The 22936-nt window shown below is 56.5% G+C and overlaps 7 protein-coding genes across 7 annotated transcripts; 3 read left to right on the forward strand and 4 right to left on the reverse strand.

Annotated features, from left to right (window-relative positions):
- Positions 1–481: 481 nt before the first annotated feature.
- On the reverse strand, positions 482–1591 carry BGZ61DRAFT_354862 (PLC-like phosphodiesterase; the record flags this gene model as incomplete). The annotated part of the gene is made up of 1 exon (XM_046240666.1): positions 482–1591. One exon carries the CDS (start codon positions 1589–1591, stop codon positions 482–484), a length of 1110 nt encoding a protein of 369 aa, XP_046103354.1.
- Positions 1592–4139: 2548 nt separating this feature from the next.
- BGZ61DRAFT_454022 (uncharacterized protein) lies at positions 4140–5869 on the forward strand. Its single transcript, XM_046246146.1, has 3 exons — positions 4140–4948; positions 4999–5262; positions 5339–5869. Exons 1-3 carry the CDS (start codon positions 4631–4633, stop codon positions 5459–5461), a joined length of 705 nt encoding a protein of 234 aa, XP_046103355.1. The 5' UTR covers positions 4140–4630; the 3' UTR covers positions 5462–5869.
- Positions 5870–6556: 687 nt separating this feature from the next.
- On the reverse strand, positions 6557–7507 carry BGZ61DRAFT_454024 (uncharacterized protein). The gene has a single exon (XM_046246147.1). The coding sequence runs from the start codon at positions 7265–7267 to the stop codon at positions 6764–6766; it is 504 nt and encodes a 167-aa protein (XP_046103356.1). The 5' UTR covers positions 7268–7507; the 3' UTR covers positions 6557–6763.
- BGZ61DRAFT_479196 (uncharacterized protein) lies at positions 7425–8003 on the forward strand (the record flags this gene model as incomplete). The annotated part of the gene is made up of 1 exon (XM_046249085.1): positions 7425–8003. One exon carries the CDS (start codon positions 7425–7427, stop codon positions 8001–8003), a length of 579 nt encoding a protein of 192 aa, XP_046103357.1.
- Positions 8004–8972: 969 nt separating this feature from the next.
- BGZ61DRAFT_49642 (uncharacterized protein) lies at positions 8973–10728 on the forward strand. The gene is made up of 4 exons (XM_046251016.1): positions 8973–9142; positions 9223–9380; positions 9439–9701; positions 10089–10728. Exons 2-4 carry the CDS (start codon positions 9251–9253, stop codon positions 10638–10640), a joined length of 945 nt encoding a protein of 314 aa, XP_046103358.1. The 5' UTR covers positions 8973–9142; positions 9223–9250; the 3' UTR covers positions 10641–10728.
- An 833-nt stretch (positions 10729–11561) lies between these two features.
- Positions 11562–13250, reverse strand: BGZ61DRAFT_454032 (organic solute transporter Ostalpha-domain-containing protein). Its single transcript, XM_046246148.1, has one exon. It carries the CDS (start codon positions 12979–12981, stop codon positions 11734–11736), a length of 1248 nt encoding a protein of 415 aa, XP_046103359.1. The 5' UTR covers positions 12982–13250; the 3' UTR covers positions 11562–11733.
- Positions 13251–14625: 1375 nt separating this feature from the next.
- BGZ61DRAFT_547521 (transcription factor/nuclear export subunit protein 2-domain-containing protein) lies at positions 14626–22298 on the reverse strand (the record flags this gene model as incomplete). The annotated part of the gene is made up of 3 exons (XM_046255362.1): positions 14626–17419; positions 17473–17549; positions 17598–22298. 3 exons carry the CDS (start codon positions 22296–22298, stop codon positions 14851–14853), a joined length of 7347 nt encoding a protein of 2448 aa, XP_046103360.1. The 3' UTR covers positions 14626–14850.
- Between the last annotated feature and the right edge of the window lie 638 nt (positions 22299–22936).

The raw sequence follows: 22936 nt of genomic DNA on the forward strand, positions 1-22936 counted from the left end.
TGCAAGACAACACATCCTGGGGGTGCTCCATGATGGGGTGTACCGTGCTTTTTTACGAGGGAAAGCCAACGGCAACCGAGAGTCCGTATAACAGTCGAATCGCGGTGCCCGAGAAAGGGGGTGTACTCCATACTTCGTACTGTACTCTGTACTTCGTACAATCCGTATGAATTATGTACTGTGTTGACCTCGTCCCTGACGATCCGCTCATCGACTCCCCCTGGTGAAACGCGTACTCGGCGCCACCGGCTCCACGTCAGATGCAGGGGGCGAGTCTGGGTGATCAGCGGGGAAATGGCAAGGCCAGCATTTGGCGAGAAAGTTCACAAAAAAAATGTGAAAGGGTGGGATGATCTTCAACATTCAGTATGTCATTTGCCACTAGGTGTGGTGTTGGCCGGGTGGTCTTTGAGATTGGAGGAGCATGTGTTGGATTTATCTGTGTACCGGAATTGTGGGTGCGGGCCGTCGGAGGCGCCGATCACCAGTATTTCGATAATTCCGAGGACCGTGGTCCGGCGCTGCGCCGCGACTTGTGCTGGAAGGGCTTGTTCCACCGGAGAATTGCGTCGATGAGCCTGCGCCCGGGAAAATCGATGATGATGATGCCGGTGCGGGTGGCATCCTGGACGTGCTCAAAGTCCTCGACCCACTGGCCCGTCATGTCGTTCATTCCCGTCACGGTGCGGTTCATGGGCCCCGCGGCGGCCTCGATGGGCAGCACGCCGATCGAGGCGGACACGTGGGCGAGGTAGAGGCGGGAGTTGTCGTGGACAGCCGTTGAGGCGGTCTCGAGGGCCTCGCGGATGGCTGTCCACTTGTCTGAGAGGTGGTAGATGTCAGGGATGATCCAGTAGTCCTCGAGATACATCTGCTTGCCCTCCCACAAGAGGCCGTACGGGCCACTGGTATCCGGGAACTGTTGCAAGATGAATATCTTGGAGCGCAGCTCGCCGAGGGTGGGGAGCGGCGTGGTGCGATTGTAGAGGTAGAGATGGTCCGAGGCGCCGGCTGTAGTGACTGGATTGTCCTTACGGTAGCGGTTGAAGGCGTCCTCGAACGAGATGGTGTTGGCCTTGCCAATGGGGTTTCCCTCCTGCTTGAGGCGCATGACGATGGCCTCAGATGGGTTCGCGTCGAGAAACTCAAACATGTAAATGAGGACGTCGGTGAAGCTGAAGCCAGTGTAGCCGTTGCCGTGGTATATATGCAGCTCGTCGTCGCGCAGCCGGGCGCGGATATCAAAGTACCGTAGGCCAGCGTCGAGCTGCACGCTGAGGTTCCAGTTCTGGCACTGCAGGCCCTCGTCGCCAATGTCGTAGGTCATGGTGTCGTGGGTGCCGGGGATGCTGAGGCTGGAGATGGGCACGTCGTCGGGGAGGTCGCCCATCCAGGCCGGGTGGTGGGCGAGGTCGGCATCGAAGCTGTAGGCGCTCTGGTAACCGTGGTAGCAGACACCCCAGACCATGCAGGGCGCCGTGGAGAGGAGGAGGTAGAAGAGGACCATGATGAAGACGACGGCGCCGGACGCGAAGACCGGGAGACGGCGCGGCAAGCCGTAGACGCCGGAGCAGCTGGCGATGGACGGCATGATGGCCTTGGGGGCCGGAGACGGCGGGAGGGACTGTTGGCCCGGGTACGGGGCCGAGGTGGGGCCGAAGAGGTCACGGAGGGCCGGTTACATTTGCGAGAGGCGATTCCGGGCGCAGAGACACTGCTAAACGAGCCTCGAGGGTGTTGTTTGGCGGTGGGCTGGCGTCCGGAGGTTGTCGATGGAGAAAGGGGACGTTCGAGATGGAGTTCGTCGCGGCTTCGGCACGGCCAGAGCTTGGGCCGCCCGGGGTGCGCGCACCTGCCTCGAACTCGGCCTGCGAGTGGTCAGCGCGCTGGTCATTTGGTAAGACGTCATTGTAGCTTGGTGGGGCCGGTCACAAGGGCCATATACGAGCCGGCGTCTAGGCCGTATTGACGGTATTGTCTTGGTGTTGGAGGAGTTTTTAGATGACGACGAGCCGTTGTGAAGGGTCTGGTGATGGCTTCATGACTAGAGAGAGCCTCTATCGCGCTGTCCGCGTGTTTGTCCAACACCTGGGTTGGATCTGGCTCCCCCCTGTCTATCTCCCAGGCTATCTCCCATGCTTAGCTAATCATGGTTGCACGCCGGGGTACCTCGGCACTCTCCGCCCCGTCCTTGTGCAACCCAACTCCATCAATCAGTTGCAGCAGTTTGAAGGATCCCGCTGTGGCTGGGGACCTCCAGCTTGATCTCTGCATGTCCAACCTAAAAAAACTGCTATTTTGACTTTAAACCAACTGGCATCGAGGCCTTAACGGGACCAGGCGGGGTCTGTATAGCGGCATGGCTAACTTTTGTGTATGACGCCGAAACGACATCCTTTTGCGATACAGAGTTTCCTCCCTCTCGAAACGGGCCGGATGGAGGCGTCGGCTGCCGGCGCGGATGCGGGCTGGTGTTTTGCGGACCGAAAAAGGGCAACGGCGCCGGCCATCAGTCCTGCTCGGGATTCACGTCGCAAACCGCCAAAGGCGCATCTCTTTGTCCTGTGATCAACATCTATCCGTTCTCGTCAGCTTGCACGGCGGGTCTCAGACGTCGAACCACGCGGGCGTCTCGAGACTGCAGCTGGGTGGCTGGGTGGTTTGCAGGAGGTGGACCCCTTACCTCGCCTTGCCGTCCGCGGACATGTGTGTAACTATCATGCACACCCAACAACTCAGTTCTCTCTAACACGGACTTGGCGGCACCGCTAACCATCACGGAGGAAACTCAAGGAGGGGCGCTGGCGATCCAGTGCGAGAGCGAGAGCCGAAAATAAAGCTACATTGGGAGCATTGGAGAGCATCACGACTCCACGGCGCAAGGGTCACCAGAGGCACCAGAGGCACCAGAGGCGTGTGCAGGATGATTTAGTCAGCAGACATGTTGTGCTTCGTATTGCAGCCTCAAATAGGGTACGCCGGAGTTCGTGCCATGCAACCCAGCCAGAGTTGCAGACGAACAAATCCGCCAATACGGGAGCGAAGCCACCATCTCGACCACAGCCTCTTCCGCCGCTCCTTACGAGCGACGCTGGATCTAGATGTACTGCACGGCTTCGAGGTACTTGGGAAGGGTGTCCCCCGGCGTGGTGCGGCGCGCGTGATGGGACGACGGGCCCGCCAATCTGCAAACTAAGGCGGTTGGTCGTGCTCGTTGCGGTTTAAATGGTTCATCATGGTGGTGTTTGTCGGCGATGATGCAACCGGGTTTGCACCTTTGCCAAGCGATGGCTGCGGCCGGACTGACAGCTTGGCAGCCAGATAATGCCACACGTCCGATCTCTTACATAGTACTCCGTACATGACCGGCAACAACCTTGTTGACCGTTCATTCATCGCCTTCTTGCTTGAGACGTAGTACAACCAAGAAAGGGAGTCCGTAGTCGGGGTATGCTCGAGATAGAGCGACTAAGCAGGGTACTTTTCGACTCCATCAACTCCATCGACGTGCATCGTCCGCATTGACGGCTCCCTGCTTCTGCTTTTCCCTAGGATCTGGATCCGCCTCTTCCCCCCACGCAGCGTCTAGACCCGCTGCGTGACAGTCTCTGGTATCAGACCAGGCGAAAAGAAGAGAGACATGCGGTTGGTTTGGCTACTGGTGATGAGCGAGGGTACCCTCGTCTCAGAATGAGACAAGTCGGATTCCATGGCTCACGCAATGAGGTCTTTTCTGTTTGTGCATGTGTGCCGTTGTCGTTTTGCCGATACGCCATGCCACTTACCATGCGAGTGATGCGATACCGCCCCATGCAGCCGTAGAAAAAAAAAGCCTGGTATTATTAGCATGTCCGTCCTAGGGTCGCCGCTAAGACATGCATGGCAATACGATGTGAGAATCGCGTGGCGGATCTGGAGGGGAGAGGTTGGAGTGGGAGTGAGAGGCGGCGAGCGGATTGGGCAATGGGGCAAAGCCAATCAGTGGAGGAGGGTGGGAACGGTCCGGCCAGTTCGTCACTTTGGGGGACTTCAGTATCGAGATGCTGGTGGTTGGTGGTTGGTGGTGAGGGGTTGAGGAGTGGGTGTGGGTGCGTTGCATCGCAACGGTGATGAGTGATAGCAGACGGTGAATAAGGCGCGGGAACTCGGACTCCAAACTGGCTTTTGCTGGCTTATACCGCTGATGACTGGGCAGGATAAGTGAGGTAGCAATGACGATGGGAATCTGGATTGTGATCCTTGCTTTGAGAGTTGAAGAGCCCTGGAAAAGAAGCCAAAGTCGAGATAAACCCAACATGATTCCAATTCCATTCCTGGTCTCGGCGACTTTTCCCAACCCCTCACGCCCAGACTTCACATGCGTCCAACATCACCATCATGCCACATCAATGGAGATTCCCGTCAGAGGCACTTCGCCCGATGCCCCGACTCTGCAAAGGGCATAGAGCCGCCTCTTTAGCGCCCGTAGAATGCCGCGCCTGAGTTTCGAGATACAGGGCCCAGCGACGATCATTCCTCGCTCAGCCTTTGTCCGCTTGAAGCGCCGTGGCCGAGTGATAACAGAAAGAGAACGAAAAAAAAAACACGGACCGGGGGCGCGAAGATGGGGAAGGGTTATCGCTGATTAGAGATGCTAGACGAACACACACGGAGTCACACGACACATAGTGACACCTCCATATCCCCCCAGACAACGAAAAGACACACCGAGCAATCCTTCGCCGTCCCCGCACGAAGACAGCTCGGTCGAGGTTCTGGGGACACGAGGAGAGCAAGTGACGTCGGAGGCGGGCCGGCCAGGGGTGAGTCGAGATTGTCAAGGGGGCATGATCTGACGCTTGACAGCGGGTATCGGAGGCGACGGGTTGAGGACCACGATATATTCCAGGAGATTGAGACGGATCGCGGGATGGGACGAGTAGTCGGAGAATCAGCATCTGCCATGGAAGTAAGAAATGCCATGTAGAATTTTGCTCCTCAGTTGCTGATCTGGCCAAGGATCGTAATATCGGCCGCCACATCGCGCGCAGGCGAGACCAGGCAAGGGTCTGGTTTGGGCCTGTTGTCTGGTTATCCGGTTGTCTGGTTGTCTGCCCGGTTGTCTGGTTATCGGTCTTGTTCGTTGTCTGGTTGGCATCCCGATCAGAAATTCAACCCCGTAAGGATGCAAATCAGTTATCCACAGCATCGCCAACAGCCAGCCATTCACTCAACACCCATCATCCCCGAGATCCATATCCCGCCCCGGAGCCCCATCCCCATGTCAGTCTCTTCGCTCCTGGCTCCCTTGACCGTGTCCGCTTCTCGGGCTCCCCGTCTAATAAGCTAAACTAATAAGAAGGAAAATAAAAACACCGCGAAAGAAAGAAAGAAGGAAAGAAGCCTTCGGACAGGGATTGAGAGTTTTCTTGTCGGTTTTGGTTCAATGGCGAAGGACGGGCTCTCCCCGCCCATCTGTTAACAGCACCTCCCTGTATCCCGTATTCCTAGAGAAATTCATGTCGATCAAACACTGGCACTCTCACACACAGCACCACATCGCACATTACAGGCCCAGGCCCAGCGGGCACAAGACAGATTTGACTTTCTGTCAGCAGCGCTGGAGAACGAGATTACCGCTTGGGCCACGAGAGTCATGATACATCCCATTTTCGCAACCCCCCATCCCGATTCTGTCCCATCACTCAACAGCGTGGGCACCGGGGCTTGAACTAGCCATTTGTGTAATTGCTTCCACTCGCCGCCGAATCCGGTGACGCGGAGCGAACGACTTCGCCGGTCTGACAGCTCTATTTTTTTCTTCTTGTTGCGCGTCTTTGGGGGGCGTCTGCTGGAAAATGGCCCCATGCCCCATCGGCCATCTCATGTGTCCTTGCCAGCCTCACGATTTGATGACCCAGGGCCCCCTAGTAAACGCGTGTGAGTGGAAACCAGTGGAGCTATCCGGAAGGACGAGGGCCAGTGCCGTAGCGGGCCGCCAGTGCAGTTGAGGACTGGTGTTGAATGTTTTCGACGAGTTGCTCTGTCACTCCGCCGTCGTATTTGGGGTTACTGGATTTGACTAAGGGGGCGCTGTGCTATGTCGCCTCCGGGCTGGGATGTTTTAGCAGAGTGAGTCGTTATCTCTGGGTGTCACATCGCAGGCAGCGCATGGTAAACATGTCATGACCGAAGAAGTTAGCTGGCTGCGGCCCGGGTTGATGGAGAAGCACGAATGTAAGCAGTTGCTTTGGGCGACGCTCTGGATGGTTAGGTTGGTCGCTGTAATTGCTCCATTCCAGAGCCGCGAGTTTGAGAAATTGACGAGATGCCCCGAATGTGGGCACCGTGGGGATCGGGATGATCATGACACCCAATTTCGAACCGGAATCTTGTTATATCCGGAGTCGGCGGGTTTGCCAATATGCTCATCCTCCCCATTCGCGCCATTCTGCGGGAAGACGCTTCATCCAGTCTCTCCACATGCTGGGCTGACGTTGCAGCTCATGTGTGCCCCAAGTTATTTATTCCCTGTTTCAGAAACTGGGAAAATTCTGCTAGCAAGCTTCCAGAGGGATATATGTGAAGCATGAGCCATGAATGTCGCCATTTGCCATCGATCAGTGGTGCTGTTGAATTGCGATTGTCGGCCAGCGATGGGCCTCCTCCAGTGAGACGCGCTCGCTTGTCCCGAGATCGCCATCACGCTGGATCATCACCTAGCCACTCCACTGGAAGTCGCCCCAACAGAGACACCCCTACCCTGGTCCCTAGTACAACCAGCTTATACTGACCTGGCCGCTGGTGACGACATAGGCACCAGGGGGAGAGACGCCTCTCCACTGTATCCTCGCTTCCACGGCACCCAGACAGCGCAGCAGAGCTTGTCAGCTCCCCCAAGCGCGCCGCTTTCTGCATTGCAACTGCGCTGCACATCGCTGCATGTCGCTGCAGGCGCCGGGGCTAAATAGAAAGCCTGATGCTTGCCTCTTCGTCTTGTTTGCGCTTTGGAGGGCTGGATGCTGCGGAGGAGAGGGGACAATGGCGCGCCAGCAGCAGGGAATAGTGACTCTCTGGTTGTCCACTGCCAGAACTCGCGACCCAAGGTGTTAGTTAGCGTCTTGGTCCCTTTTCCATCTTGTTTCGTCCCGTCTAAGTAAGGCAACGTGGATAAGCCAGACAGGCTGGGTAAGCTGTCCGTGGCGCTTCTTGGCTTCGTTTGGCACCAAGTACACATTGATGGTAGGCCGCGCAGCTCGAGCTGGAGCAAAGTTTGGCCTTTAGTCATCGCGTCTTATTGTTCGCCATGATTGCATGTATTAGAGCTGGCTCAGTCATCCGCGGAGCATACCTTGATTCATTGTTCAATGACCCCTTGAGCACCACCTTGGGATGGAGGCTTGGGCCTCGAACCGCTTGTAGTCGCCCAGCAAATTAGGCGTGGCATGAATGAATCACCACCGCCAACCAGCTGTTTACCACCACAGCGACCGCCATCACCAACAGCTACGAACGGCCCAACGCCTGCGCCAGTGCCAACCGTCGGACGCGAGGTGAGGGAGGCGCCACCTCTTAGCCTCGGGCTGGATGGGTTCCGCAAACGCGTTTACGAGCCTTTGGGCGTGATCGTCTGGCCTCCGCGATTCCCTCTGTCAACATCGGCGTGTTGTCTCGATCCGACTCCGCTTTTCGCATCGTGTGTGCCGTGTGTGAATACGTGCGTGGTCTATCTTTGTGCGCTCTGGTCTCCGAGGCACGCTCTTGGTCGATCCTTGCTTGGCTGTTCGGATCAGACAAGATGCCGTACCGCTGCGGCCGAAGGTGCGTACGCGACCTTGTCAATCCCTCCTCGTCTGGTTAGCACCAGGCCGGCCCTCGCTTTCACGCTCAGCCCGCCCACCCGCTGCAGCTGCGTGGGATTAGTAGCACGCCCCCCCTGCTCGCGGCGTCGCCCCGTCGCCTCGTCGCCCAGTGGTCCATATTGCGCTCCAGCGGGTTCAGACCACCCGAAAGTCAATCAGTAATCGAGGCCAGGAATCTCTCGCGGGTAAAGAAGGCACTTGACCGCAAGACCAGGTGCGAATAGAGTTCACAAGACCCAGGCCCTATCTGTCGTTTGTGGGTTCGCGAGGTTGCGAGGGTACTGAATAGCTTCTTGGTGCTTGGCATCTTTTTGTGGTCGGCCCAGGTTGGCCGTCCGAATGCTCCGTTCGTAATCTGTACCCTCCTCATCCGTCCAGTCCAGAGCCAGACTGGCGAGAGGGACCTCCTTCCTGCCGCCCACGGCCCACAAGCAGGTGCGAGCTAGCCTTTAGCCTCACACCCTGGTCGTTGCTGCCTCCGCTACTGCCGCCCCCCTACCTTCCTCCTCTCCATTTCCGCTGCGACTGCCAAGTGCCAAGTGCCCAGTACGAAGTACTAGGTATTCATACTCCAGACATCCTTCTTTCCCTTCTCTCCCAGCTGTCCAGCCGCACACACACATTCCAGTCCGCCGCTGTCACCTCGCTCTCACCTCTCGCCGCACCACGTCCCATTTCCATTTCTTCACAACCTCGCCCGCTTCTGTGCTTCCATCCGCCAGCCGAAACACATTCTCTCTTTGTCATCATCCCACCCTTCGTTTTGTCGCCGCCTTCGGATTTTTGGTTTCTGGCTGTCTGATAATCAATCGTTGGGAGCGACGCTTGGATTCTCGCCTCACCCGCCTCTCGCTCTTTGTGCTCTGTTGGATTGAATTGGATTTCTTTTCTTTGGATTGGACTGCTCAACACTTGCTTGCTTCCTTGGATCATTCATCGTCAAACCACCACTACCGATCACCTCGACTGTCGTTTGCCGATTCCCCCCCCGACCATCGAACTCCAAATCGCGACTGCGACCTGCCGTTCTCCCACCGACGACTCCCTGCTGTTCGTTCAACAGTATCACCACCCCCGATTCACCTTGTCCTTCCCGACAGCCAACACAACACACTGCGCTTGCCTTGCTCGAGACTGCTCCCCCCGGCAGTTGCGGAATCAGTTACACCACCGACCGATCACCCACCTGATATGGATTTGGCCATCTGAGAAGTCCCATTAATCGTGGTATGTCGTGATTCGCCACGCTTCAACTCGTCCTGGACTACACCTGCCTGCCGCTTTCGACTCCATTGGTATCGGTTAGTTGTCCCATTATACCCTTTTGACCGATCACTGTGCCCCTGGCATCGCAGTCGCTGACCACTACTACCTCGAATAGAACTTTTGGACACGACCAGATCATCAACATGATTCCCCTTCATCAGAGCGCCCAAACGCTGGGCGTTCTGTTCCTGCTGGTCGCCTCGTGGTCACCTGTCACCACAGCCATCGATGTTGATATCTGCGCCTCATTAAACACCGGCTCAACGGACCGAAGTATGTAACGAACTTGTTGATCATCAATCACTTGCCTCTAACAAGAAAATCACTACAGACACCAGCATTTACCAAACAAACGGTCTTTGCTATAATTTCTGCGTTAACGATTACGCCTACGCCATCACCCAGTCCAACTCTTGCTGGTGCTCCAACTTCGCCCCTGCCAAGTCGACCCAGGAGGATGTTTCAAAATGCAATACCCCTTGCCCTGCATATCCCATCGAGGATTGTGGTGGCGATGGCCTGTTTGGATATCTCTCGTTGGGCGGTGTCTTGCCATCAGGCACACAGGCTGCTTCGTCCTCAGCCACTTCAGAAGTAAGTTTTCTTTCCATTCTTGTTGCATGATTCATAGTGTGAACCGCGTCCGCATCGTGACTGGACGAGTGTCCGCCAAATCATTCCATCTGCCACCCAAATGCTATTATATCACCCTCCTCTGCCATCATCAATTGCTCTGAACCCGATCGGTAAGAAATCGAGGCTTAACAGGCGGGTTTCAGGCACCAACGACCGCGGCGATCTCCAAGGTGACTGAAACGGTACAGAATACAGTGACTGTGGTCGAAACCTCGACTACCACTTCGGAAACATCAACATCAACATCAACTTCTGTATGCCTTTTTCTTAACGCCTGGCCTTCAGGATTCGGACGACTGAGTGATGTTTCACTGCACTTCTGGGAGCATGCTGACAGATGTCTAGTCTGACGATACCTCTTCGAAAACCTCGGCTTCCACTGAGTCCACGTCCGAAGTACAGACAGTTACAGACGGCGGAACCATCAAGACTGTGACGATTGGCCCCAGCCACACGGGGTCCACGTCAAGCGACAGCGACACCTCCGGACTCAAAGCTAAGAATAGCGGCCTGAAGACAGGAGAAGTTGTTGGTATCGTGGTTGGCGTCATAGGAGCCGTAATCGTCGCCGCTGGCCTCGCCCTTTTCTTCTGGTTCCGACGACGCAAGCAACGCCAACGGCGCGAGGGCTTTGAGGACGACCCTAGTATACGAGACAGCTCGTCCGGCAACCAACCCGATATGAGCGTGGCCGGAGCTTCCCCAGTGTCACCCAACGCCGCCAGCAAGCGGAATAGCACATTGCAGGTTGACCCGCGCATGGACCCGTTCAAGCAAGGATTGTACGTCCGAGGCGGCAGTCACGAGAGTGTCAATACTCTGGGTGATGAGCATGATTACTCGCGGAGGATCCAGGCACCCAAAGTGCTGCGGGCAACGAACCCCGATCCTGCTTGAGAATGAGGACCTCAACGCATGGACAAAACACACTTCCACCGGGGTGAGCATCAGATTGCTGAACCTCACGACGCACACGAATTTCGCCTCTCCGGCTTACACCTTTTCCACCACCCATGGGTTTTGCATTTCGAGATACCAGGAAGGCGTTGGCATTTTTTAGGGGGGGCATTACATGATGGAACAAACACTGTGGTCTCCCAGCAATTGGAGGACGAGGTCTTGCCCCACATACATACACAAGCACCAAAGTAGGTGCTGCTTCGATAGCACTATCGGCATCGTTATGAAGAGCAGTTGCCGACTGCTTCTATGTTCACTTCGTGGCTACATTTTCAGGCATTACGACACGGTGGCTTGACTGGCCAACGGTCAGGAACCTTCAGCGGAGAACACTCGCCAATTACAGCTTGGCTGTACGAGCGTCAAGGATGCCTCATGGTATGGATCTAATGGGCCGTCGTTGTCTTACGGAGGATGGATTGGTTTATGTATATAGAGAAACGGTGCGAAACTTTAGCGACTAAAAGCATACTTTTTCAAGAGTGGTCCAGGATATCTGGAGAGCGATACCTTCGTATTCATAGCAACAATTCAAGCTGTTTGATTTAATCTGGTCCAGATGAGTGCCATTGCTTTCCTTGACGTAACGAGGGATTGTCTCGTGTATATGAATTGTTTTGAAGGAAGAGTGATGCGAATGGATTATAGATTATTGTGATCAGGATATATGAGAACCTAAGATGTTCATTTAATCTAGTGCCCTGAGTAGTTGTCTAATATGACGGCTAACTGCTCAGCAGATGCTTGGCAAGCCAGCCATCTCGAGAATACGGTTAGTTGCACGCATCGGAGAGGCAATGGGTGAATGTGAGGATGGCTTGTTACGTGGCGTGGATACAAGTGCAAATAATGTTTTGGACTCGACGGATGGTAAAGTTCATATCTTCATAACAACGTTTTTAACGTTGTATCTAACCATAAAATATGGTACCCATATCTCACCCTAATGTCACAAACTCCCCCTTTTTAGGCCAAATGTCACAAAATCCTTGATTACACCAGTTCCGTAGTATGCACCGATGCCAACATCTCATCCTCTCCGATAGTCCATTCTCTGACTCTCCGGGCCATAGGATTGGGGCGGCAAGGATGATATATGCGCACGTCCGCCGTCGTATGGTTCGGGGGGTGGCATATGAGGGGGGAATGTTGGGTCGTTGGGGGTACGCATGGGCTCGTAGCGTTCGTTTCCGGGGACGGGGAAGTTGCCCTGGGTGTACTCGGGCGGAGGGATGGGGTCGTCGCTGTTGCCCAAGCCCGGCGGCTTCAGGGGCGCATCGGAGTCTTGAGAAGTGCGCCGGCCGTAGTTGGGACTTCCGGGCCGGGAGTGGAGCGGCATCGACGGGCCGTAGCTGATGTCCTGCTTGCGGTGCTTGACGCCGACGAACAGCCAGCGCACGCCGCGGCCCACGGCCTTGACCAGGTCCCACGGGTTCATGGCGTCCATCAGGGCGCCGATGCCCAGCGGGCCGCCGCTCGGGGACTGGTGCTTGTTCTCGACGGAGGGGCCGCCGCGCGTGAGATCCGGCGAGGGGTAGAACGAAGGGGGCGCGCCGGGGACGTAGGGCCGGAAGGGAAAGGCCCAGAGGTGGAAGAGGGCGAAGAGGGACATCTCGACGCAGACGAGCAGGCTGGAGATGCCGACCTTGAGGTCGCCTTGGGACAGCTTCGAGCTGGGCTTCATGGCGGAGACGGTCGACGTGCCGATGGAGAGCAGCACCGTCTGCCACAGCACGAGGAAGACGACCAGCTTGATGGCCAGGATCTTGCTGAAGAGCTTGTGCTCAGCCAGGGCGTCCTTCAGCTGGACGTAGACCTGGATGATGCACATCATGGCAATGGTGACGGCCACCATGTTGATGGCGCTGACCCAGATGTGGGCAAAGGCCGGGTTGTTGGAGCTCTCGCAGTAGACGCCGGCGGCCTCGGTAGCCACGGCGATGGCGCCCGCAGCGATGCGTGTGAAGCAGTATTGGTAGATGGAAATCCAGCAGACGTTGAACCACGTCAGGCCGCTCTGCGGCGTGCGCCAGGGCCCGCGCTGGCCGCCGCAGCAGCGCGCGAAGCCCTTGATGGGCCAGGTCCAGGGCTTGACGGGCGTCATGGCGCGGAAGAACTCCTTTTGCGAGTGGATGTCCGGGGCGACGTAGTGGCAGACGAGGGCGAAGAAGGCGGCCAGCGCGAAGGCCTCGTAGCACTGCGAGATGACCTCGAGGTAGACGGCGTGTTCGTAGAAGAAGAGCTGGAGCAGCGACGAGACGCTGTACACGGGGACCATAAAGAGGATGCGGATGATGTGTCGCTGCTCGCGCGGCTTGGTGTAGTTGAGGGCGTGCCGCCAGATGAGGTAGATGCTGACGAGGACGGCGACGGCGGTCGAGGCGGAGCCGACGATATGGGCGAGTTCGGGGAAGGTGAAGCTGCCGACGATGGGTTTCTGGTCTTTCGGAGAGCCTATTGAACGAGCGAGGGGATCGCGGGTCAGCTTCTCGTGTCCCGGTGGAGAGCAATGCGAGCAGACGTACTCATGTCCTCCAGCGTCGCGTTGCACTGTGGACTCATGATGGCGGTTTTGGGGGTCGATCAACCCGCTCAAGCCGTGGTGATTCGAAGTAAGGTGCTATAGTCTCTCGTCCGCATGGGAGTCGCTTCCCCCTCGGCGAGTTTGGGCGTGTGGAGGAGACGAGGGAGTGTTGAATGCCTCAAGGGGTAGAGGCGGCCAGCGACAGGGCGGGTAGAATGATATATCAACCACGCGTCGTATTCAGCAGAAAAACGACACACGCACTCGACACAAACGCAAGACATATGACGAGCCACCCCTGCAAACCTCGAAATACGGACCCAAATTAGCAAAGATCGAGACGCACAGGTGGCACGCCAAAGGTGCCAACCCTCGTGGCTTTGGGGGGCTGCGGCTCACGATGGTGAACCACCCATTGGCCCAGCAGCCTCAAGTCCCGGTCCACTGAAACAGAGGGATCCAAACCACGCTGGAACCGCCGAACCGGGCTGTGCTCGTTGCTTCAGTGCCGTGTGTGGCCACTTTATGGACCTTTTGCTGGTTCCTGCAGGGCGTTTCTTCGCTCCTACAGGGCTCTTCAGGGCTCTTCAGCGCTGCACAGGGCTGAAGACTCCCGAAACGCCGCTGAAGAAGACGCGGCCGCTGGGGAATGCTGTTCCAAGTGCGAGCCTCCGCCTCCACTAATTGCCTCTTCCGGCAAGTATGATGCAATCCCACCGCGGCCTCGGAGGTCTGTAGCGCCGATCCACCGACCTCTCCGTGCCGGTTTTCCGGAGAGCCCCGTCTGCAGCCAATCGTACGGCACCTTGAACGACGCTTGAGCCATCAGCCCCAGCAAATGGCCAAGCCCAGCGCCAAGAATATCTCACAGGCCTCCGACTGAGTCCCTGAGTTGAGTCCCTCGATCCCTTCATCTCCATCACCGCCACCCCTGCTGACCTTGTTATACTACCTCAGCCCTTGCATCAGCCAATCCTTCAGTCATCATCTTCCACCTCACCCTTATCATATTGTCATTATCTTACATCCAACGTCTTGCATCAAACGTCGTACATCAAACATCTTAGATCGAAAACGCCCGATTCTCCAACTCATTCATCCCTTGTTTCATGCCCATCTCCACCACCACCACCACCAGGCTTTTGTGCAGTATGATTTGAGCAAAGAAGCATCTTTTTCCGGATAAAAACAGTGTTGTATTTTGGTTGTTTGGCTCTTCGTTGGCCCTCTGATGATAGGTGACCGCCAGAACAGATCGCAGTCCCCTTTCCCATATGACAGACAAGTAGTAATAGAAGTAGTAGTGAATGGTGGTGTGCGCAAAATAAGGTAGGTAGGTAGGCAGGCAGTAAATGCACTCGAATGAAGCAACGGTTGTAGTGGAAACAAAGAAATTCGGTCCAGAAAACGCCGAGATGATGAATGCGTCCGTGTCGCGTATCGTCCACGGATGCCGTCTTCGTCACCCTTTTCTTTCCCCGTCACTCTCTCGCTCTCTCCCTGGATCGGCGGCCGTCGTCCTCCTATGAGTTTCTTCCTAGGTCGGCCTTTTGGTGCCGCCTCTTCTCCTCGTCGAGGTTCCTTTCGTACTCAAACATGAAAAAAAGAAATCCCTGTCCAGCTCTATCGTCTCGGTCTCTTCTCGCGTTCGCTCGATAAAGCGCCGGCTCCTTCCTCGCTTCTCCGCTTCCTGCCACGGTCCTCTCTTCCCTCCCGTCGTTCCTCTTGTCGTGGCCCTCCCTCTCGTGGCCCCCCCCGTCCTCCCCTGTTGTTTCCCCAGTCTTCCCCTCCTCGAGGTCCTTGTCCTTCGTTTCGGTGTCGGGTCTCTCTACCGGAACCCGCGTCTCTCCCACTGCCGGACGGGGGGCCCATGGGTTCGCGCGGAGGGGCCGCTTGATCTCTGTTTGACCTGCGCGACTCCCGTTCCTCTCTTCCGCCCTCAGCGCGTACACCTTCGGTTCGCCCACCTTCGGCCCGTCCACCCTCAGCAGCTCCTGACCTTCGGTCACGATATTCACGATGCTCCTTGCCCTCGCGTTCTCGGCCGGGGCTTCGTTCGCGATCCCGTTCACGACTGCCACGTCTTGATGGTCGATTGGACCGACTCTCCCGACGGCTACGTTCGTGGTCACTTCGGCCGGACGCCTCCTCTCCATTTGGAGGTCCTCGGTTGGAAGAATCGTGCCGTGCTGGATCTGGGCGTTCTTGTGTGGGCGTTGCGACGGGGGAGCCACCAGTAAGGACCTGGGCGTCCGAATTGCCAAGCGTCTGCCTTGGCTGGTTCCTTCGCATGCTGTTGCTTCGGCTCAATTCGGGCTTGTTCCCCTGTGACTGCTGTAGCGTACTGTTGATTCCCGCGATCTGCCTTCTGCCGTTGTTACCGGTTCGAGATCGCTCGTTGTTCGACGACGGCCCAGTAGGCACACCGTTATCGCCGACTGGCGATCCGGAGTAGCTGCCGGGGGTCTGTCTCGGTCCAGGTCCGGAACCTCGGTCGGGGGTGTTCGTTCCCTGCATTGGCTGGCGGCCATGTGCATGCGGCGGTGGGCCTGGAGGTGGCGGTGGTGGGATTGAGCCACCAATCTGTGCGAGGCGTGAAGGATGAACATCTAACGGTGTTGCAGTTGTCGGGGCTGGCGAGGGAGCCGGGGGAGCCGAGGGTCCGGGACCAGAGTTCCTGGGCCTGTCTGAATGGGAGGGACCACCGGGCGTTGCTGAAGGAGTAACAGGTCCAGTGTTTGATTCGTAGCCACCGCGTCGTCCTCTGCCCTGCGATGGTCCCGTTGGCGGAGGCCGCTCCGGAGTTGGAGGTCGCTCAGCCTCTGGGGCCGGAAAGCGGTTGTCCATCCGGCCGGGTAGATTTTGAGGGCCTCCGTGCCCGCCTCTCGAGGCCCCGCGGCCCCGGCCCCTTGGACCAAATGGGATGTCGGCCACATTCTGAATGGTGTTCAATCGTCCATATGAGTGGTCGTGATGGGGCGCCTTGTAGTCGGGATCCGGACCCCGAGATGGCCCGTGAAACCCTGATGCGTCGCGGCTCTTAGGTGGAGGACCCCTCTCCCCTTCTCTGTCCATTGGCCTTTCTCCCCTGAAATTCCCTGACATCGGTGATCGTTCTCGTGGATCTCTCCCAGCTTGTCGATGCTCTGGAGCATAAGGTCGATCATGTCGAGTCTCACGACCACCACCAGCTGGGCCGTTTTCCTGGCCATATCGACCACCGCGTCGTGGGGACTGACCACGAGCATTACGTTCACGCTCCTCTCTAGGGGCCCGCGATGGTGTATTGTCCTTTTCTTCGATCAAGGCCGCTCTCTCCGGGTTGACGCCCTCAATTGCATCATTAGCCGAGGTCGGCCGTCGACCACGATTCGGTCGGTCAGAGTCAGGCGCACGCGGGCGATCTGGACCCTCCTGAGCAAAAAGAGCTGCTCTTTCCGGATTCATAATCGGCTCCACAGCATCAGCGCTTACGGTCTGCGCCGTGGGAGGAGCGGGGGATTCGTTAAGTCGCCCGTGGGACGGTTCATGATTTCGTCCACCCCTGTCGCGCGGTCGGTCCCGTTCATGCTCGTTGCGGCGAGGAGGCATATCTGGCCTCGCTGCTGGGTCGCGGACTTGATCAGGATTTCGCCGGTCGGGGAAGTCGCGAGGTCGATCCGGTCGCGCAGGATCAAATTGGCGAGGGTCTCGAGGATCACGCGGCTCTCGGGTTTCCCTGTTGTCACGAGCATCTCGAGGCTCACGTGGGTCACGGCCTTCGCGTGGCTCTCGAGTTTCCCTGGAATCTCGAGAGCGAGATTCGCGCGGATCCTTACCGTCGCGACGCTCATGCCCTCTCGGCTGGCTGAATCGCTCAGGGGTGCCATGGGTTGGGATGGGAACGTTGGGTCGGTTTGGGAGGGTGTGAGGCGGACGATCTGGGAGAGTATTCGGTCGGGAGTCGCCCTTAGGGCCATTAAACCCAGAACCCGGACCAGGGCCAGGTGTCGAGTTGCGGCCAGGGCCAGACGCAGGGGGGTCTCTTTTTGACGTGTCTCTGGATAAGCCAGTTGGCTTGGCTGGGAGATTGTCCTTCAGGGCGGCTGAATTGGCCTTCGACATGGCTTCAGGTCCCGGAGACCTGCCATCCTTGCCGTCCTTGACCTCTCCATCCTCCTCCTCGTTCGTCGCTTGCTTCCCTCCCGGCGTCCTAAGGGCTGATTAGTACAACTCGTAGTTGAGGTTGTAAATTCTGGTACTCACCTCGTTGTAGAAGGCTTAAACTCTGGCGCCGTAGCACGAAGGTTGGTTGACTTGTCGTCACTCTGGGAAGCGCCGACCTTGTATATGTCAGAAATGCTCAACTTTGCATCAAGTGGACGACTTACACTTCCTGGGCGGAAGGCTTGGACCATAACCCATTTGGACTTCCTCCTCTGAAGCTCGGACATTGCGCCCTGCGCAGCAACGGACAAGTCCACACGTCCACCGATTTCACTATCAGCCGATGGTTTGGCGGTTGACTCTTGCTTGGTGATAGTCTGAAGCAGTGACGAAAACTTGGTGGCCATGAAGTCGATGGCGGGGAAGAAGTCGAGCACGGACTTCAGCACACTGATGGCATTCCTGATGTGCATCCACTCCGAACCCTCAAGACAAGATCGAAGAGCCATGTTCAGGTTTTTGTGCCAGCGGAACAGCAAATCCTTGAATTGGGCATGCTCCACGAACGTGAGCGGCTTTCCATTGTCGTCAAATGTCAGCGCGAACCCAAGACGAGGTTGCTCGCTTGGGCCCTTGCCCTCCTTCTCGAATGCCCCAAGACGAGGTTGATCTCTAGACGCCTTGGTGTCCTTTTCGTTCGGGACAGGGGCGTTCTTGTGCCATCTCGATAAGTCCTCCAAGATGAGTTTCAAGAAACGACCCAGGTATTCAGCCTCCATGACGGTCGCGGTGAAGATTAGAGACCGCAGTCTGTTAGCGTTGAACAGCCGGTCGTAGAGCGACATAAGCGTAAAACCGGGTGCGTTCCACTCATGGAGTGCCTTGATAAACCTGTAGGTATACTCGGCATCGGCGGTAGACAAGAGCATTCGGGGGATAAAGCACTGTTCGAGCAAGATGTCCGAAATGGCGTCCGGCTTAGCCCTAGGCTCGGGGAAGGACGACTGAAACTGCTTGCTCAGGAAGAACTTCCACTTGCCTTGGCGAAGCAAATGCTCGCCACACTCCTCAGACAGGCCAATCTGGAGTTGCATTAGCTCCTTTCTCTTCTCCATCTTGCGCTCTTGTCCCCTCCGTGACATGTCGCTTCGGTCTCGAGAAACAGTAATCTCCTCGGTTTTGAGCCTCTCTTTCTCTTGTCTGTAGATCTTGTCGGGGCAAAAGAGATCTCCGAGTTGAAGCGCCCAGAAAGTGACATAGAGCTCGGGTGTGATCTTTTGCCAGGCTTCCGGTCGAACGGAGTCCTGGATTGAGTCCACAATGGGTTGCAACGCCGCCTTGATCATTGAAGAATCGTCGGGTTTCTGTGATTGCTTGGGGTTAGTCGTCGAGTCGAGCGCTGGTGAGTTCTGAGCGCCCACCTGTTCGTCGGTCGCCGCCGCATCGACGTTGGGAGTGTCGCCTGCAGGTGTGGCTTTCGCATCACCCATCGCAACATCGCCATCCTTGTCTGCGTTGGTTTGCGAAGACTGAGCCTTCTCCTTTTCCTCCAACTTTTTTGGCTTCCAAGGGAACATGCGGTGGGCAAGACTGGACCTTCCAACAAGGAAGGCTAGGTCCGTGTCTAAGCCGTACGAGTTCATGAGTTCAGGAATCGACGGTGCAATTTCATCGAAGGCAGCCGGGTCAAGATTGCTCCAGAGAAGATCCAAATACTTGACTAAGATCTGGTGAGAATCATCAATCATTGACGACAGATACTTGATGTGCGCTTCGTCCTCGGGCACCTGGAACAGCGCCGCTTGTCGGTACTGCGCTAAGTTGATGAGAAACTGGGAAGCAAGCTTCGAATCGGTCAAGGCTTGAATAAGTCGCTTCGAGCTCTTGATGTTTTCGTAGCGTTTGTCTTGCCCGCGGATCAGTGTGTGACGCCGCAGGTATTGACCTCCAGCCATTGAAAGTACTTGATAGTCTGTGAAATCCACCGAGTCCACAATCCCCCCCATGGAGGCGATGAGCTCTTTTAGGATGATCAAGTCGGTAGAATTGCCCTTTTGTAGTTGATTGTTGACATACTGAAGGACGGGCGTGGCATTTAGGATAGTGTATCTTCGGAAGACCCTGCCAGAGAATCTTGACAGAGCCTGAAGCCACTTGCTGGTGGTGAGGGCATGGTCGGCCTGGGTGCGGCTCCTGGACTTGCCAAGAGAGCTCATCAATGACCAGACAAGGACATCGTACGAAAGATCAGTAAAGTACTTCGCACACTCGACGAATGCGTCAATCAGATTGGGGTACGACTCAAGTTGCTCAAAAGCAACCCTGAACACAATGCCGGGAGACGAGTAGCTAGTTTTGGCAAGTTGCTTGGCCATTTCGCTTAGGTTCGTCAGCGACACACGTTTCATGGTACCACGAGTTTCCGATGTTGCTCGTGCGAATGCTGCTTTCATGGAGGGCATTCGAGAAATCTGACCCTCAAACCATTCGGCATACATTGAGTACCGGGTGGTAATGGGGTAGTGCTTGAGAAGATCCCAAATGGCGTTCACAACTGAAGCATTAGCCTTGGTATGACTGAGAGCGGGGAGGAGCAATCTTCGGAGAAGATCGAGCCAACGGGTCAGATTGGCCTCAGATCTGTCCTCGGCAAGACTCTTCGCGCCGATTCTTGCTAGTTTCGTCAAGAGAATCTCATCCTTGCCGATATTGAGGCCGGAGATGTTGAGAAGAGTTCCGCAAAGGGTGAAAATGTCGTCTACTGTCTGGCAGATTGGCACATTGTCCGCCCACTCGTCCCAGTAATAGCGATAATGCTGAGTCTCGTTGGTGTCAGATTTGTCGGGGAAGGGCCATCGAAGAGATTTCCGAATCGCCAGTCTGTTGAGTCGGACAGTGCCCTTGGGGAGGCCGGTTTGATCGAGGTCGGGGACTAATTTGGTCGGGCATTCGGCATCGCCAACGGGCACCGGTCGACTATCGTTAAAGACCTTGTTGACTGAGCAGTGAAGAATGCGATGGATACGGTCAAGGACTTCGGGGAATGCTTCAGGGATCCAAGGGAACCGGCCCAGAATGAACAGGGACTCTGGGAGGGCGCCAATTGTTAAGAGTTGAATGAGCAGAGATACCTTCTGTTCTAAGGGCTCCGGCAGCTTTGGTTTATTGTCTGCAGCCTCTGCTGCGGTATCCTTTGGCTCGGGCTCGACCTTCTTCGGGAGGTCTCGTCGTGGGAGACCTGAGATTGGGTTTTCGTCATCTCCCTGGGGAAGAACGCCAGCCATGAGGAGGGCGTTCATAGTGCCACCGCGGGATGCTCGTTCTTTTTCTTCGACTTTCTTCATTTCGTTTTCGCGGACTACTTCCATATCCTCATCTGCTGGGGACAAGTGAGGGTACAGATCAGTTAGGGAGATGAAACCAATCTTGATGAGAAGAGCCGCAAGGTAGAGCAGGTTGGCGGGGAGAACATCAGCCTCCCCTCGGGCGTCGGAGTTGTAGAACCGGAGCTTGAAGCCAAGAAGCTGCGCAGCGGTCCGGTTGCCAGGAGGCGGTAGAGTCTTGGTCTCTTCCACCCAGTGGCGCTCAAACTCAGCGATCACATCCTCACCATCACCACCGCTGGTAATGGTCAACTGACGGGAATCTGAATCAGCGACTTGCCGGCCGCCCAGTTCAAAGAATGCGCCCAGATGAATTTCCCGCGCTCGTTCCCAAAATGCTGTGTCCCGCGCCCGCTTCTTCTCAAGGGTGATCTCTTCATCCTCGTCGGTTGTCGACCAATGGGGATATTCAGGGAATGCCCAGAGTGGAAGACCACCGGTGAAAACGGCGGGACTAAACTTGAGGTGGGATCGTGGCCACCAGGAGCTGACGCGGAGGAACTTGACAAAGAACTTGAATTGCTTGATCAAGACAGCAGCTGCAACATCCAAGGTGACGTCAAGCACTCTGCCAACATCCAAATCAAATGTTCCGATTAGGGCTTTGACACGCTCAAATGTCTGGTCGGCTAACTCAGGAGGAGGCGGCGTAACACTACTAGTGGTAAACAGCTCGGTGATGAGTTTCGAGTAGCCCTCGGTTTCCTCGCGAAGCAGGTTGTAGTTTGCTTGTCGATAGAGGAGATTTGTCGCCTGCTTAATGCCCAACTTGGCAAAGTTGTCTCTGATGAGCCCCAGCTGCTGCAGGACCTGTGCGTCGAGGACCTGTCGCATAAGGGCCGGGGATACGCCAGTAGCAATGAGGAACTCGCGTAGTGAGGGTCGATAGATGGCCGGCTCGTTGTCCATCACAACCGAAAGGGAGTCGAGGAAGAGGGTGTGGGGGGCGAACGCGTAGGAATCCTTAATCATCTCTGACGTTTCGTCACCAATCATCTCCTTGACGCAGGCACCAGCATCGGCGGGATTGAGTCGGTCCTCGACGACAGCATGGATGAACTCCTGGAACAAACTCGAGAGCTCTGTGATGTCAACATCCTCTCGCGACTGCTTGCCATGTTGGACAATCTCATCCCGGCTGCGTTCGGCCCAAGTGCTAATCTTCTCGTCTGTGAGGTTATCATAGCGGTAGTTCGACCGGACCGGGGAGACTGGCCTCGCATACGATGGTTGTGGAGCAGGAGTAGGTGCCTTGATAGGCTGTGGAGGTGGAGGTGGGGGTGGAGGTTGACGAGAGGAGGAGCTGGATCGTTGCTGAGCTGGTGATGAGTTTGGCTGGTTCTGCTGATGGTTCGGGTGGTTTCTGCCGAGGTTTTGCGATGAGTCGCGACGGCCCATACCGCGATGGTTGCGACCGCGACCGCGTCCGGAATTATCGTCGCGATCGTGCTGGCCGAGTGGCATGTCTCCAGGGCGATGCGGCGAAGATCTGCCTCCTCCTTCGACCGACAAGCGTTCGTTTCTCTTGCGCTTGGGAGCCATGGCTCTCGAGGTTCGGGACGGGGGCGATGGCTATCTCATTGGGGGTTGACTGGCCGCGTGGTCGAGGAAGAAAGGTCTTCGGGTGGTAGACTAGAGTGAGGGCATGAGTTGGGCGATGTTGCGGGGATAGGTTGAGGCTGGCTGGGGGCTACCTCTTTGGCTCGTGCTGGCGACGCGGAAAAAGAATGACTTTGGAGGACAAAGGAGTTTGGGGGACAAGGAAAGCCGACGGCAAGGGAATGAATCCGAAGAAAAGAAGACAGCAAGGGCGGTCAGCCGCGGATGCGAAGTCGAGGGTGCTGCTGCTCCAGCTTGGGGCGCCCGTGTCGAAATCGTCAACCGAATGGCGTTTCTCGCGTTTGGCGATGATGCGGCAGAGTTCACCAGCGGGCGAAGCTCCCTCAAACTGTCACGGCGTTTTGGCAGCCTTACTGGGGAAACGGTCGTGACAAGGCTGCCACTTGAGCTAAACCGGACAACGGTGCACGGACCAGTTCTGCGCGCCGGTTCAGTCAGGTACGTACCCGCAAGACGGTGCAGGTTGCCTCCGCTCCGCTTCGGCCTCTTTCGGCGCACCACGTGACCGCGTCACTGACCCAAATGCCGGCCGGATTGGGCACTGGGCAGACGTCCGACTT

This window comes from Ilyonectria robusta (assembly GCF_021365365.1).
Source record: "Ilyonectria robusta strain PMI_751 chromosome Unknown BGZ61scaffold_12, whole genome shotgun sequence".
Taxonomy (NCBI): domain Eukaryota; kingdom Fungi; phylum Ascomycota; class Sordariomycetes; order Hypocreales; family Nectriaceae; genus Ilyonectria; species Ilyonectria robusta.

Bases quoted from the DNA above. Each gene is read 5' to 3' on its own strand.
- BGZ61DRAFT_454022 (XM_046246146.1), top strand. From the start codon at position 4,631: ATGCTAGACGAACACACACGGAGTCACACGACACATAGTGACACCTCC. The intron at 4,949-4,998 runs GTAAGAAATGCC...GATCTGGCCAAG, and splicing joins AATCAGCATCTGCCATGGAA to GATCGTAATATCGGCCGCCA. The intron at 5,263-5,338 runs GTCAGTCTCTTC...TAAACTAATAAG, and splicing joins CCCCGGAGCCCCATCCCCAT to AAGGAAAATAAAAACACCGC.
- BGZ61DRAFT_454024 (XM_046246147.1), bottom strand. From the start codon at position 7,267: ATGACTAAAGGCCAAACTTTGCTCCAGCTCGAGCTGCGCGGCCTACCA.
- BGZ61DRAFT_49642 (XM_046251016.1), top strand. From the start codon at position 9,251: ATGATTCCCCTTCATCAGAGCGCCCAAACGCTGGGCGTTCTGTTCCTG. The intron at 9,381-9,438 runs GTATGTAACGAA...AAATCACTACAG, and splicing joins CACCGGCTCAACGGACCGAA to ACACCAGCATTTACCAAACA. The intron at 9,702-10,088 runs GTAAGTTTTCTT...ACAGATGTCTAG, and splicing joins CGTCCTCAGCCACTTCAGAA to TCTGACGATACCTCTTCGAA.
- BGZ61DRAFT_454032 (XM_046246148.1), bottom strand. From the start codon at position 12,981: ATGGTCCCCGTGTACAGCGTCTCGTCGCTGCTCCAGCTCTTCTTCTAC.